The sequence below is a fragment of the Stegodyphus dumicola genome, chromosome 10 (assembly GCF_044657685.1).
Source record: "Stegodyphus dumicola isolate Sdum_Otavi_A_Nest chromosome 10, ASM4465768v1".
Classification (NCBI taxonomy): domain Eukaryota; kingdom Metazoa; phylum Arthropoda; class Arachnida; order Araneae; family Eresidae; genus Stegodyphus; species Stegodyphus dumicola.
In genome coordinates, this window is record NC_140777.1 from 63,847,635 (window position 1) to 63,864,475 (window position 16,841).

The 16,841-nt window shown below is 35.5% G+C and overlaps 1 protein-coding gene across 3 annotated transcripts in view; it reads right to left on the bottom strand.

Annotated features, from left to right (window-relative positions):
• Positions 1-16,841, bottom strand: part of LOC118189053 (uncharacterized) — a 230,213-nt gene that overhangs the window by 6,045 nt on the left and 207,327 nt on the right. For all 3 annotated transcript variants that reach the window (XM_085825004.1, XM_085825003.1, XM_085825005.1), the window contains exons 7-9: positions 13,910-14,067; positions 5,820-5,987; positions 3,000-3,158 (exon numbers count right to left, since the gene is read on the bottom strand). In XM_085825004.1, the coding sequence (XP_085681130.1) occupies positions 3,000-3,158; positions 5,820-5,987; positions 13,910-14,067 (485 nt within the window). The remainder of the gene's footprint in view (positions 1-2,999; positions 3,159-5,819; positions 5,988-13,909; positions 14,068-16,841) is intronic.

Sequence of the window (16,841 nt, forward strand, 5' to 3'; positions counted from 1 at the left end):
GTAAAAGCTAGATATAAACTGATACCCTCTACCTAGAATGAACTTTCTTTCTTTTCACCATCGACGGAACAGCTGGCCCACTGGATTAGGTGCTTTTCAGCCTGTTTAATCCCGTCGATGGAATTAAAAATAAATGCATGAATAAATATAAATAAAGAGCTTAGTACTGTGTCCTCCGGGGATTGGCCACGAAACGAGGAACATTGATATAAGGACCAGAATATGGAATGAAGGTGCATGGACGGGATTGCTGAGGCTAAGCGGAACACTTTTCACTATTATCGTACATGTTAGGCAAACAGTTATATTAAGGATGTGCTATAATAATCAGGTACAGATGTAAAGATGATCAAATACATTACAAATTGTGGAATACATTAAATGAGTGCTGGATTAATCATAATATTAAATATAATTAAAAACAGCAACAAAAAAACAAAACAAAAAAAAAAGCATTAAGTAAATTAATATATGTACGGAGTAGGCAGCTGACGGCACGATGTCCACCTAGAATGAACTGAAAGATTAGTTTACAATAAGGTACAACCATAAACGTGATAATAGCTTAGTCTGTTGCTTTCAAATAAGCATTTCAATTGCCATTGCCAACCGCACCCCCATTAGCGATTTTAACTCATGTCATCATTACTGCACTGCATTTGTTTTCTCCATGGCATTTGAAATTGCACATCAAATCAACGACATTTTCCAAAAAAAAAATAGAAAGATTGGTAACTGCGTTGAATTGAACGTCTTAACTCCATTATCGTTAAATCGTGGAAAATTCATAATTCATGGATCTAATTTTTTACTCTGTTGCATAAAAGCAAGGAATTTTCGCTTCCCGCCACTTGATGATTTAATAAAATGTTAAAGATGCCGACACCTTCATGCAAATAAACTATTACTCTTCAAGAATGCCTTTGTAACCTTGATGAGGGTTGCTTTCTTCATGGTACCAAACTTCATAAGGGTGCCAACACATTTGCTTTATGTCAAGGCAATATTGTGTCTTGACAAGAGACTGTTATTTGAAAAGGTGCCTGCACCTTTCTACTGTTTGCTAAGAGTAAGACCTTCACACGGGCTTCTCGGCAGCCTTCATCAGGGCTGGTTTCTTCACGATAGCGAACTTCATAAGGGTGCCAACACATTCAGTGGCGTAGCTAGGGCAAGGGGGGAATCTCTTCCCAGGCGCAACATCGAGAGGGCGCCAAATTGTAATTAAGAAATTTAGAATAAAATGTTGTTCTTGGTAAACAGAAGTGGGCGCAAAATCTTCAGTTGCTCCCGAGGGCTAAAAACCCTAGCTATACCTCTGAACACATTTGTGTCTCTGTGTCAGGGCACCGTTGCGTCTGGATGAACGGTTGTCAAACTGAAGAAAGTCGAAACCTTTGTGCAAGTTGATAGTTGTTCGCCAAGATTAAGATATTCACGTGTGCTTTTCGGCAGTTTGATGACGGTTACCACACGATATTGAACTTCATAACGATGCCAGCAACTTTTCGCCTGTATGCCATAGCATTCTTACGCTGTGGCGAAAGAAAAGTAACTTGAAAAAATGCATCGGCACCAATGTTTTATAGCTCCCCGCGCCGGCCAGATTAACTACGAGCTATCAGCTACTGTTCAGGAAAAGTATTACGATAGCTCAGGGTTAAAGTGGCCACCTCTGCCTATCATCAGAATCGGAAGAATAATCGACAGGTATATAGAATTCCCAGATTTTAAACCTGCAACCGGTTTGATCTTCCGACTGGTTTGAGTGCGATATTGTCGGCATAATATCATCGATTCAGTAATTCTTTTTCTTCTAAAATGTTTAACATTTTAACTCATAATAAATTAGAAAAGAACCAGTAATTTTTGTGATATTTTTATGCGCCACATTTTTTATTATTATTACTTTCAAGTTCATTTTTTACCTCGTGGTATCGTTCTATTGTTAATTATTTCCTTTTTAAATGTTGACAGCTTTAACTTTTTGAATTTGAATCGGTTCTTCGTAATATCGTTTTTCTTCCTCATTAATTTTCCCTCTAAAATATTAATTGCATTTAACTTGATATCAACTGAAAAAGAAGCAGGAATTAAAGGAGAACAGAATTTTGTACGAATACTGAGCAAAAGTGCAAAACTGGCCGCATAATGAAATTATTTATAGGGAAGCTGCGGCCAAATAGCGAAACAAAAGACAAAGAAGAACGGCTCGCCAAGACCATATAGTGGAAGGGTCGACAATATATTCAAATTGTTGGCGAGCCTATAAGACAGGCGAGCTTGAAAAGGCTGGTTACAGCCAACGGATGCTCACACTCAAAATGTGGAATAACATTTTGAGTTATTCCACATTTAATCTGTTAAAACAAAATGCAAAGGGGTACGGCTTGACATCATCTAGAATCGTATCTTTCCGAATTCATGTGACGGAAATTTTTTGGGAAAGATAAGCCATTTAATGCCATATTAAAAGAAATCGCGGAGATATGGAAGCCCCAAGCTACATGCGAAGAGTCGGACTGCCATACCGAAGGGTCCGGGTTCGAATCCCGGAGAAGGCACAGATGTAAAATTGTTTTCTCCTTCACAGAAGATAACGATGGCCGCCTGTTAGGTGCCTTTATAATAAAATGACCGCCGCTTCTGGCTTTAGTAAAAGCGTAAAGCCTAAAATGGCCATTAAAAAAAATATACGCGGGTAGTTTAAACATGGCGATAGTATTGGCGCCGTTTTGATAAAGGAAGCCATGAGAATCAAGTAAATGTAAATAAATGTTACAATTGCTCAATAAATGTTACTTTTGATGTTCTCATGCCGAGGTTTCTCATTTTTTGAAGGTTGCCATTTTGCTTTTTAATATTCGCCAAATTAATTTTAATTGTCGCCAAATTTCGTCAAAGCATATGCGATGGAAACTTTGCTCAATGGCAGTTCAGGCTGCGAAATAAGTCTTCATTTTCACATATTATGCCTTTTTAAAGGGGAAAAGGTTTACCATCAGTGTTACTTTGTCTGGGCCATGGTTCTTGTACACTGCGTTGTATACCGACCGGTCTTGCGTGATCTGAACACATTTCTCGCTCTCTAAGCTGAAGTCTTTCCACTTCAGAGACTTTCCGTCTTTTTGGAAATATTCAACACTCTCGTTCAATGACTGAAAAAGAATAAAAAAACGGAAATTATTTATTTATTTATTTTTTGAATTTTAGGCAAGACAAGTAAAAATAATAATAGAAACATTTTCAATAAAGTATTTCAAACAGCTTTTAGATCGTTACATTACGCTACCGTCACATTTATCATTCGCGTGACCTGACAAGTATTCCTATTGCATTTAATGTAACATGTTTTACTTAATTTTTACATCTCTTGGCAAATAGCCAGTTTCCCAAGTATCTCTTTCGATGTAACAAAGATCTTTAATTTGCCTTTCAGATTCGTATTCTTACTTAACAAAGTGAGCCGTTACCAACCAGTCAGATTATACATTTTAATAATAAATATATTTATTTCGCTTTTATATTATAACCAAAAAGTCAGAGGCAAAACAGTTGCGGCTATCAGAGATCTTATTCCATTAATCGGAAAAAATTCAAAACTTGACTTACGAAGAAAGAGGCATATTTATACTACCATTATTCGGCCTATCTTTTCTTACGCGTCTCCAGCCTGGGCGACTTATTCGAAAAATGACCTCAAGAAATTACAGATCACACAAAACAAATTTTTAAGACAGATCACGAATGCTCATTTTTATGTTTCTAGTGAAACTCTCCATAGAGATTTAAAAATAGAGAATATCGAGAATTTCCTCCATAATGCAAATCGGAAATTTTTTGATAAGGCGAGAAACTGCTCGCACATGAAATACTTTAAAGTTTTCGACTATACCGTGTTTCCTGAAGATGTCAAAATCAGACCTTTAGCGGCCTTCCTCACCAGGGACACTAATTTTCCTACTTAATCAGTCTTTTCATACAACATCATCTTTTCTGTATATATTGTACATAAACTTTCGTATTGCAACTCGAATTCTTTTGTATTTTGTATTTGTATATGCTCACTTATTGTACTTTCTTTTGTATTTATTTTATGTAATAAAATTGTATTTGCAAACATATCATGTTTTTTCTTAGCATACCTATCATGAACAACTTTAACTCTGACACTCCACATCTTGCTGCCTCTCCTGGTCTTGGGCTTTAAGTTCGATTCTCTGCTTGTGGCGTCCAGTGGTCACCCCCTTTTTCTCCCATTTCCTATTGCCTCCTATCACTCGGTCCAGACACTAATATGTCATGTGCCCCTCGGGCATACTTGTCATGAGCCGGACACGTTGCATCAAATGCAATATTTCGGCATAATTTGTAATGAATGAATGAATGAATGAATATTATAACCACATAGCTGATGTAAGTGATATAAATTAATGTAAATTTAATTTTTAAAATATATTCAGCTGAGCATTTTCAGTTGAAAAGTTTTAGACCTTGTTTTTTCACTCGGCTGTTTTGCAGATAGCTCAGCTAGTTCTCAAAATTCTAACATTTGATAACACCTAAAATTTTTAGTTTTTTTCTATGAAACTTAAAATTGCAGTTGCTTGGTTTGAGAACTGAAATACTGTTTAATACAATAAATTATTACATGTTACATATTAAATATTTCGCCTCTACTAAAAACGGAATGAGTTTATGTACGAGTTCAAAATGACTTTAACATAAAATGATTACAAAAGTATTAGTTTTATTTTACCCAAGCCTAATATCCTCAGTTCCATCCACAGCAATGCTCAGCAAAAAGTGATAACATTTAATTTAATACTAGCAGAATAGGCTGTCCTTATTTTGTCGAGCTACTTTTCACTCTACTATAGAAATAAAGAATTGTATTATAATGCTAAAAGTGAGAGGAGAACTGACATAAATAAATTAAAGTATCTAAGACTGTTGAAAATTTTCACAGCTGAGTACGCAAGCAAAATTCACGCAAAGTTTAAAAGACTGAAAGTTCCCTTTCTTTTTATAGTTCTATCACTTCTATTTTCGAATGGGCGATGGAAGCGACCTTCAGCCCATCTGATAGATCTATCTAAATTACAGTAGGCGTTGTTCAGTTGTGAATACTTTTGTCCACGGCTATTTTGATTACATTAACCGAATGAACATTAAATTTTAAATTAAGCAAAAAAGTAATCTTAGTTTGTCATAGACGTTTTTAGTGATTTCTCTTCAAAGTGAAAAAATTCTGCAGAAGGTTCCTGTAGAAGCAAGACTTGAAACTTATCGCTCTCAAAGTCCATAGCGTGATTCAAAATCTACGTCACACTAAGGTTACATTTTCCCCAATTTTAAATGGTTGACTGAAATCGAAACCAAGCTGTTTGGCGAGTTCATCCCTCACTTGGCTATAATTTTCTGTCGCTAGGAAATTTTTAAAATTAAGTCTAACTTTGTTTCGCGACTTTATTTTAGTTTAAAAAATTTATTCTATAATAGTTTGATCCTACTAACCAACTGTTGATCAGAATAAGTTATGTATTTTTCACGTTTTCGTATACAAGCTGGCGGGACTTGAGCACTTCGATAACAATATCCGAATGATAATATTAACCGCGATTGCATCGTCTGTAATACGATAACAGAAACTCAATATCCGCTGTTTGCGGGAAATATAAGAGAAACATTATATGTACTAATTTTTATACTGGCGAGAGTTAACGAAAGTAACAGTAAAACCAAATTAATAATAAGATCACTCAATTGATTGACATACAACTGTCTCTAGTTTAAAATCTGTTTCCTGACACTCTTACCGCGGTTATGAGTTCAGCCAGAGATTCGTAATTAGCTGCTGCAATGGCTGCGTAGCTGGTCTGTAAGTCAAGCCAAGGCCTGTCGGTGATTTGTAGATCCACAATACCTGTCTTGGCCTTCGGTTCTGGTCTGCTCGCCACTCCTTCGGCGTTTTTGATTGCCTTGATCTGAGAAAAAATACCAAAATTGTGTAATTATAAATGCATTATTTTGCATATACAGTTCAATTAACGATGAATGAACGTATGCGGATAGGATTGGTATGATCGGTAACTTGAAAAAATGCGCCAGCAAATTTTTAAGTCACCGGCACCTTTTAAATTCATACGATGACAAGAGCACCCTAGTGTAAAGAAACAAATTTTTCAGCACCCTTATGAAATTCTTCATCGTGATGAAAGTAACCCTCATGAAGGGTTCCGACATACTCATATGGAGGTCGCTCGGGCAAATTCTTAAACAATCTCCAACAGAACAGCTAATGGGCGACAGCAGTGGGCGATTGCTCACGAAGACACAGGGGCGCCTTGACATAAGAGAAAAAATTTTATGGCACGCTTATGAAGCTTGATATCCTGAAGTAAGCAACCCTTGTCAAGGCTGCTGGGATATCCATCTGAAGGTTTCCCCGTGTAAAAATCTAGTCACCAGCGAGCGCAAATGTGTCGGCACCTTCTTCAAATCAATCATCGCTCCTAAAGGTAAAAGAGCGCTCTAACATAAAGGAACAAATTTGACGGCACCCTTATGAAGTTCGCTATCGCAAAGAAAGCGAACCCTCGGCAAGTGTTCCAGGACACCCATATGAAGGTTAAGTGTCCGCCGAAAACGTCGCGGACGAAAGCGTGGCGGAGAAAACAAAGCAAGGCGAAAACGTCGTGGTACAAAACATCGTGGGAGAAAACATGGCAAAAAAGAAAACATCGTGGGACAAAATATCGTAGAAGAAAATAAAGCGGTTCAAAAACTTCGGTTTAAAAACATCGTCGTCAAAAAATATCGTGGTAAGAAATAAAGTACCTACAAATCATCGCATGACGATAACATCGCACAGACGCGTTTTCAGTTTCTGAAAGTTGTAAATGCATAGAGCGCAAGATCATAGAGAGCTGGATTCATCATAGCTGGATTCGTATAAAGATCATAGAGCGCAAGAAGGAAAGATGGATTCTTTTACTTCTATATTTTATATATTTGAAGGAGCTAATAAATTTTTGTTGAAAAAATAAGAAGGAAACTTAAGCATTTAAAAATTGAAAATGAGTAGAAAATTAATGCAACTTAAAAAGCTTAGTAGAATTTAAAATTTATATAGTTAATTAGCAAAGGTCATTAATAAATTGCGCTTTTTATGAAGTTTAACTGATAATTTTTCATTAAAAATATAGTCTAAAAATGATTAGAAAAAGAAAGATAAATTACTGCATGAGGTTACCTCTATAAAAATTACTTAGTTAATGATCAAATTATTTTCTTCCACATTTGTTAATCTGATGTTGTTTTAATGAAAATTACATGTTGTTTTGTTTCCCTTTTATTTTTAAAATGTCATTTACATTTTCATGTATAGCGAGCAATCAATTTTTTAGATGTCGATTTGTTAGTTATGACAAAAGTCAGTTACATAATATGTCACTATGCGATTTGAAAAACGCATGTGTGCGATGTTATCGTCATGCGATGATTTGTAGGTACTTTAATTCTTTACCTCTTTAATTTCGACGACGATGTTTTTTAAACTGCGAAGTTTTAGAACCGCTTTATTTTCGATCACGATATTTTGTACCCCGATATTTTAGAACTGCGATGTTTTCTCCGCGACGGTTTCGCCCGCGATGGTTTTCGGCTGTAACCGAAAGTCACGAGTGTAAAAGTCTCAAACTTGGTAATTAATCATAAATGTGCACAAAAGGTACTGACACCTTTTCAACTTAACCATCTCTCGTCAAGACAGAGCGCCCGGGTGTAAAGGAACAGATTTGCTGTCATCCTTCGAAGTTCGTTATCGCATAGAAAGCAACATTCATCAAGGGTACCGAGACACCCATGTGAAGGTTACTCTTAAACTTGGGCCACGAACGCTTTATCAAGTCGATCATCCCTCGCAAAGACACAAGGGAGCCCAGACATAAAATTACACATTTGACGGCACACTTTTGAACTTTAGTATCGCAAAGGAAGCAAATCCTCTGCTGTCGGGATACCTGTGTGTAGGTCACTTGTATAAATATCTTAAACTTGGTTAACAGTCAGAAAAGGGCAAAAAGGGTGCTGGAATCTTTTCAAATTGATCGTCGCTGGCCAAACACAGCACCCTGATATGAAGGGAAGTGTTCTACTAGCATCCGTAGGAAGTTTGGTATCGCAAAAAAAGCAACCCTCGTCTAGGGTGCTGAGACACCGATGTGAAGGTCGTTTGTGTAAAAGTTTTAAACTTGGTACACAAGCTGCAAAGGGTGTCGGCACATTTTCGAATTGGTCATCGTTCTCCAAGACACAAGAACACTGACATAAAGGAGCAAATTTTACGGCCCTCGTATGAAGCTCGGTATCCTGAAGAAAAGAAACCTCGTCAAGGGTGCCGGGACACTCATGTGAAAATTACTCCTGTAAAAGTCTTAAATTTGGCGAACAGTCAGAACGTTTACAAAAGGTTACTGGCACCTTTTCAAGCTGATCGTCGCTCGCCAAGACACGATAGCACCCTGACATAAAGGAACAAATTTTCTGGCATCTTTAAAAAGTTCGGTATCGCAAAGAAAGCAACCTTCATCAAGCGTGCCGGGACACCCATTGTTGATTACTCCTAAATTATGATGAAGATTCACGAATGGGCACAGTGGTGTCGGTGACTTTATCAAACCTACTATTCGCTCGCCAAGACATGAGAGAGCCCTGGCATAATAGAACAAATTTGATGGCACCCTTTTGAAGTTTAGTACTATGAAGAAAGCAGTATGTGGATACCATTATGTCCATGTGAAGGTCTTAATCTAGGAGAAGAGTTGCCTAAATTTGCCGGCATATCTAAAACATTTCTTTCCCTCTCCTATTATGATATTATAATGTTTCATATTCTTTAAATCATCGATAGTTAGATTACAAAACAATGTCACAGGCATCGGCGCCTATTCGGATAGCTCCGTCTGTCCCTGGGGACTTGCCTCAAATAGATAACAAGAAGAGACTCCAAATTAAGTATGAATCATTAGAGATTCATTAAAAGTATGCTTGTTAACTTTCAGCTTTGAATCTCATCGAGAAACATTATTTTAAATATCCTATTTTAAAGTCACAGATTTCACAAATATTGCTGATATAATTAAAAGTTTTTCATTCATTTACATTTCTATATTTCAATGCACCACGAAGCTAGAATTTTAAATTTCCAGTTTAATTTATTTCATATTTATACCAATTTAATGCCTTTTTGACTAACAAACTCAACGATTTGAGAGGAAGTGACACCACTGTTCTAAATAAAATATTTTTATCTCCACTGCCTCGAGACTGTTGCCATTGGGAAAAAAGCAAGGTTCAATTTTAATCAACAAATTCCGATATTTAAACGCAACGTGTTGCCACTGCCCTAAATAAAATACTTTTATCTTCCATGCACCATCGTGCTGCTATAAGTGTACACTAACGCTAAATTAGACACTAAAGTGAAAATTATTAAAGTGTAAGCTTGATATCCCATTGCAAACCAAGTGATTTAAAAGCAATGATCGCAGCTCTTACGAATGCTTTTTCTACATTTTTTTTTTTTTTTTTTGTACATTTTCTTCCTACATCTTTCAGTCTTTTTCATTTAAATAAAAATGCATTTAAATCGTGAGATGTCTAACTAGAAATATTAAATGCACACATGACACAAGCAAATGAAATGGCACAAGCTGGATTCGTTAAAATCATCATGCATATATTTTTCTTTTTTTATAAAAACTACTTTAGAGAGCTGGCCACTCTAGCTGCTAGTCCAATAAATAAAAAGGGCCTGTAAAACTAAACAAAAATTAAAATACAGTCAAATAAATATGCAAACTTTGCAACAACATTATCCTCAGAAAATCCAGCTACATACACCATTCATATATCTATTTTTCAAATCCATTAATTAGGAAGCCGATATCCATAATATCTATTTAGCAATCTATCTTTCTTTCATGCGAAGCAAAAAAATTATTTCGGGAAAGAGGGGGAAAAATCTCATTTAATATTATTTCAGAATTATTCCAACACTTCACGCTCGTGCGTGAAACAGACGATATGATTGATATATAGCTAGATTCAAATCTATCTCCATGTATACACGAATTGCGTATTCCAAAATTGAATCCTCGATGCTGTCAAAGCAGCTAGACCGAAACTGTGTTTCCGAAACAAGAGTGACCGAGTTGCGAGCGAGAGAAGAAATTGTGCAGAAACTTCAGCGGACGAAGCATGCAGCTATGCTCTGTCACCCACTGGCCGCTTGATTTATGAAAGATAGCGAATTCTTCCCTAGTAATCCAAATATTGCAGAAAATAGTAGTAGTAATTCTAGAGCTGTAAGAGTCTAAAGACTTGATTAATTTTTTCAGTAAAATTCAGTCGGAAGTGTTACTTTACTTGTAGCCCATAAACTACTTACTTAAGCAGGACTCTGAGTCCGAGAAAAGCGTTACGAAAAAATAAATTTATAAGAAGTTTGACTGCCGTATGATAGAAACTTGACCAGAATATTTAATTTCAAAATTTGCGATTTTTGAAGTCATGTTCAATTAACAGTGACAGATCAGTTGCGTAATTAATTGGAATAATTCAAAGTTGATTTTTCTCCTTAAATTACAGTCAAGAATACTGATTTCTGATTTATTCGTGTCTTTAATTTATAGGTTTGTTAAGTTTGATATGCTGAAATAATTTTCACACAGGTAATTTATAAATTTTGAAAGCCTCAAAATATGTTACTAATATTCTCTGCTTTAGAATCATAATCTGGTAATCGTACAAAAAATTCAAAGTGTTTTTCATTTTTAATGAATGCAAAGAATATTACGAAATGACTGCGCGTCAAAGCAGAAGCTTGCTTGTGTTTTCTAGAACACGAATTCTATAAGATTCTAGGAATAAAATCTCTATTTTGGGAGAAAAAATATTGCTTAACACTTTTCACGATAACCTGAATAGAAATGCTTGTTGTTTAATCTTTTAAGATCATTAAACTTTTTCTAAGGGAACCAGGTAAGTGAAATTCGACCAAAACATAGATTTTTTTTTTAGTTGCATTAAATAGTTTTATATTTCCAAAGACGTATCACACTTGTTTATCAAAACAATAGAAGTATTAGAATTTGTAATTTGTCATTCTTTTTGAAGGCACTTCACAGTTTTTACACCATTTAAACAACTAGCTAATGTAAACAAACCTCTCTTCCCACATAGCCACTCAGTTAATGCTCTGCATATATTATTATCTCTGTTGAACGTTTTGTACTTCTTTATGATTGAAGAATTGGCAACAGTAAAGTTAACTGCAACTGTTTTTATTGCTGGTAGTGCGTTCTTTTTGCCGAATCTCTGTCGTATCTCGGCACTTTACGCTTAAACACGTATCTTTACACTTAGACTGCTACTAGTTAGTGTTATTTTATTGCTATTATATATAGCTAATTAGTTAATTTAGAATCCCAAGAGGTAAGCATTTGTTTAAAAACGTAAAAATGTTATCTGTGTTAGTGAAATTTGTATGTCACCTCAACCACATATGTAATCCATCAACTTATGTCAAACAATTGCCCTTGTAAACCTTTCTTAAATCTTAAATAAACTCTCGATGCGGCCTCGTGCGGCTCCAAGGATTTGTTGCCACTGGACAGTGGAGGACGCGGGACATATGCCTGTTTACCTCTGTTAAACACCAGGTGCCCGGCATTGCATCCAAATTACAAATATTTTACATGAACTGTAACTCTTTCGAATTTTTTAATACTCATAAATGAGAAAGCACCGAATCAAAAGTAAATATGTTTGATTTAAACATGATATTTGAATATGCTTTTCTCTATACAAGAAACGGTTGAACAGCTTTTATATTTCTGTGAGGAGTAAAGAATTAACTACTCCCAGCCACAGAATTTTCCCAGTACATTAACGTTTTGACTGCTGCATCTGAACTAGTATGTACCCAACAAATGAAAGAGACAGCTGAAGAATGCATATTAATTAATGATGAGAACAGAGCTTTGTGCGTTGCCTTGGATGGAACATGACAGAAACTTTCTATCACATAATGAAGCTATTACAACGGCAAGTGATGATACAAATGAAGTGACAGACACAGCAATTATGTCTAAATTTTGTAAGTCCTCCCAAAAAATCAGTCACTTGACTTAAATACATGCACTGCTAATTACAGAAGCAAGTGGGGGAATGGAGGTCATTAGTGTCAAAACATTTTCAGCCGATCTCAAATATTGTACGCTGCTCAATATGTCAAACATCTTGGTGATTCAAAAGCATTCAAAACTGTAGTGTCATCGAAAGTTTACGAGAATAATATGGATATTGAAAAATTATAATGCATTGGGCACATTCAGAAAATAATAGAAAGGTGCTTACATAGACTCTGGAGAAAATCTTAGTGATGGATAGTCATTAGGGACTAAAAATAGGCTAACTGCCAATATTATTATGAGATCCAGACATTTTATGGCTTTATTTTAGGCTTTATTGGCAGTCGCCATTAAAAGAAATCTAGGATCCCTTTAAAACATGCAGCAAGCTATTTAGGCTACGTATTTTCATCTGCTGTCGAGAAGTGAAAATCTAAATCACTGACTCTGTTTAGTTGGGTTTGAATGCCGGTGTGGGTTTCATCGTGCCCAAGCAAAAGGCGAAACGTATGACCACATCAGGCACACACATGTTATTCTTTCAATAATGGAAGGTCATCAAGCCAATATTTAGCGACTCCGGAAACCCTGAGCTCCTCAGAAAATGCTTGCACGGGATAAAATGCGTATATAAAAGATCTCTTGCTCTGATATTGCCAAAAACCATTATTCTGAGAATCTGCTCTGCGCGAGGATGCGTGGAAGCTGAATTAACTATTTGCCGTGATAGCAACACTCGCTGCACTTCTCCTCCATTCGTTTCTGAGATATATGATCGTATCTACTGATTTTATTTTACCAGAAGGTAATTTTAAAGTCTAAATGAATATACATATATATATGTATGCACATGTACAGGGCATATATATACATAAAGAAAAGTCCCCGATATATAAACCCCTAGCGGCCTATCCGCTTAACCAATCGAAATGAAAGTTCAAGTATTGTTATTTGAAGGTATGCGCTCGAGATAGTGATAATTTCAAACAAAAGAGCTCTTACGATTAATGCAAAAGTAAATTTCGCGCCAAATAGGTGAAATTAATCGCCAAAACCATCGGTAGCTTTGCCTTATCTCGGCACCATTTACCTCGTATTAAATGGACTTACCCCACTACCCCTACTTCTACCGGCGATGCTTAGCTTTCTCAGTTTTTTCCTACTACTTATACAAGAGATACTACAAATTACATATAATTTCACTAAAATTATTTGCTAGTATACAAAATTCATAAAATTATACTTGCATACTTGATACCTAAAAAAGTCGGTCATGCTATAAAATACCCTAGCATTCTATAGAAAGACGGCGTTTCATGCATTTATCAACACATATAATGTGATAATTTCATTCATCAACACATATACTGTTATAAATAGTACTTTTAGTTTTTCTCTTTCATTTGGTATATGTTAAAGAGATCGAATTTGCATTCTTTAATTTTCGCAATTTTACTTCTGATACTTCCACAGTTAAATGTATGTCAATTGATGGTGATGATTTTTGTAAGCATCCTTTAAAGTGGATTTAAAAGATCCCATATACGGAGTCCTTAGTTTTAAATGGTAGGTTTTAGTTTGAAAAGGCTTATGTAACTGCGAATTTACGTAAGTCGTAGACTTAACTGTATCCCTCTTTTACAAAGCAAATAATTATATGCGATATCACAGTAAGGAAGATTTCTTAGCCAGGTAATCGAAAATCTGCTTACCTCCGATTCGTCTAGGTATGTGTAGTGATCTTCTTCCTCCGCCACTTGCAAGGTTTCGTAAATTTCTTCAGTCTTCTGTTCCATCTCGCTGTCTCTATTCACAGAGAAGGCTGATGGACGTTGGGGCTTTTTGGGGGTTAGCAGCGAACGAATATCGCCTGCAAAGAAATACGGATTCCCTTGATTATTTTAAGCACAGTTAATAATAATAATAATTAAAAAAAACCTGATGTCACCACAGAAACATTTCTTACAGGTAGCACTTTTCGGAATTTCAACATTCGAATTCGAAAAACACTACGCATCTTAAGATTCGAGAATCCTAATCTTAAGATTCGAGAATCCAAAATTGAAAATTTCGCGCTTTTAACACGCTGAAAACATGACCTCCCTTTCCTACGTACAGACGATATTATCACATTTTTAGAATGATTTCTATTAAAAAAATGTTTAGAAAGAATAATTTCTGGCTTATTGTTTGAAATAAGATATAGCGTCTGCTTGTTTTAAATCTATTCTTTTATCAAAATGTCGCATTTAAACAGGCTGTGGATTGAAGAGCTTTTTTTTTTTTTCGCGCTTTTCGAAGAGAAATATCGCTATTCCATAATTCAAGACGTTGTGAAATGCATGCTGTTGAAATTTCTAAATGCAAAATGAATGGCATTATTATTCGGAAAAGGAAAAGTCGTCAAGCATTACTTGTACACGGAAAGAAGGCTCCAAACGAATACGCGAAAAATGTACGCATTATTTCTAATGTTTCATTAAATTGTTGGTAAATTGCCGACAAAGAAATCATTTGCGTAGCATAAGTCTTTTGCTACGTAGCATAAGTCTTCTATACATCTATAAGAATACATCTGTAGGAACAATAAATAAAATAATAAACTGAACTTAACAGCTTAAAAAATTAAAAATCATAATGTTCGCCATCTTTAACCGAGACATGTGGCTTTACGCTGGAGAATTTGTAGAATCCCGTCTGAAAACTAATTATCCGGAGATAAATATAAATACATTATATTATGGCCGTTGATGAAGCAAGAATTTAGCTTTTGTAAATATAATGAAATACTTCTGTAAATGTACTGTATCTTAACATTTCGTCTGTAAATATTGAAGGAATTTCATTTTTTTATTCCAATGAATTTTAAAGAATGAAACTTCATCATGACAAAGCAAGAAGTTGTACTTAGAAACGTAACTCATTTCTTGAAAAAATGAAGCGTGATACGAGTATTGCATATAAATCTTTTCAACATATTCCTGCAAATTTCCTTGACTTTTTACCCGTGGACTATCGTGCCTTAAAAATGCTTTTTCTAAGGACAAATCGACTATGATTGATGGACTCTGGAAAGTAATGGAAATGAATACCCCTGGAAAATTTATGAAAAGTCCTTCTATCATGAAAATCACGATTCCAGGGGGAAAAAAATCAAATAAAACATAAAAAAAATTCTTTACATTTTAAACCTTAATTAAATGTTCAAGAAATCGCTCTAAGAATATTTAAACACACCCTCTGTAGAATAAGGTTTTATATTGCTAAGAAAATTAAGAACATTAAAGTGCTTTTAATTCACTGAGTTTTACAACCCATAACATACTAATAAAATTTGAAAAATAAATAAAAGATCTCTTGCCGAAATAAAAAAAAAATTGTATATAAAAGATCTGCTCAGATATTGCGAAAAGCAATTCTGAGAATTGAACAAAAATTTAATCGAAATTAAAATACCGAAGTAAAGGAAATCAAAGATCTCAATCAACTACGTAGCATATAACACCTTCTCCCTCCATAGGAACTACTAGTTACAGGACTAGTTGATCAGTTGCAGAGAAAGAGGATATACCCCCTCTCTTCAAAATAAAGGGAAGGCTCACCATCACTAAAAAATGGATCTCCGAGTGTTCCTCTGCCATCCTCAATTGCATGTATAGAAAAGAGGGTACTAACTTCAACTGGACCATACGTCCCTTAGCAGAGTTCTACGGCTTTAGACGATGCAATCAATGTCAATATTTCGAACATTCACACCTCATGTGAAAATATAGAAGGTATTGTGCTTTTTGTGGTGAGCACCACGCCATTATGAAGTGCAGAGCTGACATCCCAGAATGTGTAAACTGTAAGCTCTACAACACTGCGAACGAGGCAAGCTTAAATACGATGCATACAGCCTACGCATTTGCCGCCTTTACCACAGACAGATTAGAAAAGAGCCGCAACAGATTACAGCATGCATAAGGAAGTCCTTACAACTAAACAGCATTATAATTCAGTGCCAAGTAACTTCAACAGTGAAATGCTATAATCACAAAATTCAGTATTAAAGACAGCAATAGTGAAAGTCACTAACAATACCAATCCTATAACATTTATATAAACGAATCTTAAAAAAGCTAAAACAGCCATGGACCAATTAGTTTAACACATCTCCCTTCATCCAACAGACTTTATATGCCTTCAAGAACCTTACTGTAATAATGGTCAAATAAGAATTCCCCAGTCGTGGAAAGTGTTTCAGCAAATCGTAACATGAGAAGATCCCTACCACGTGCAGCAATAATATTTACAAATAATAAATGGAATTCCACATCAATCATTAACCGAAGAGATATTATAACGGTAGAATTTAAAAAGAAAACGTCTCAACTTCACTTAACATTGAGGTAAATGGCTGTATAATCATACCATGGAGTATAATTTAACACGGAGTATTTGATTATACTCGATGAGTCAAACTGACGAGATAGCGCCAAGCTGGAAATGGTCTTGGTGACTAATCTTTGTTCCCAGATTTAACGAAAAATCGCCAAAAGTCGCCAAGCTTCGTGAACATTTGGTGACAATTTTGTCCGAACTCCGTGTAGCTGTAACTATATCCAGCCCTATGTAACTGTAACTGAGTATGCCTTCCAGCAG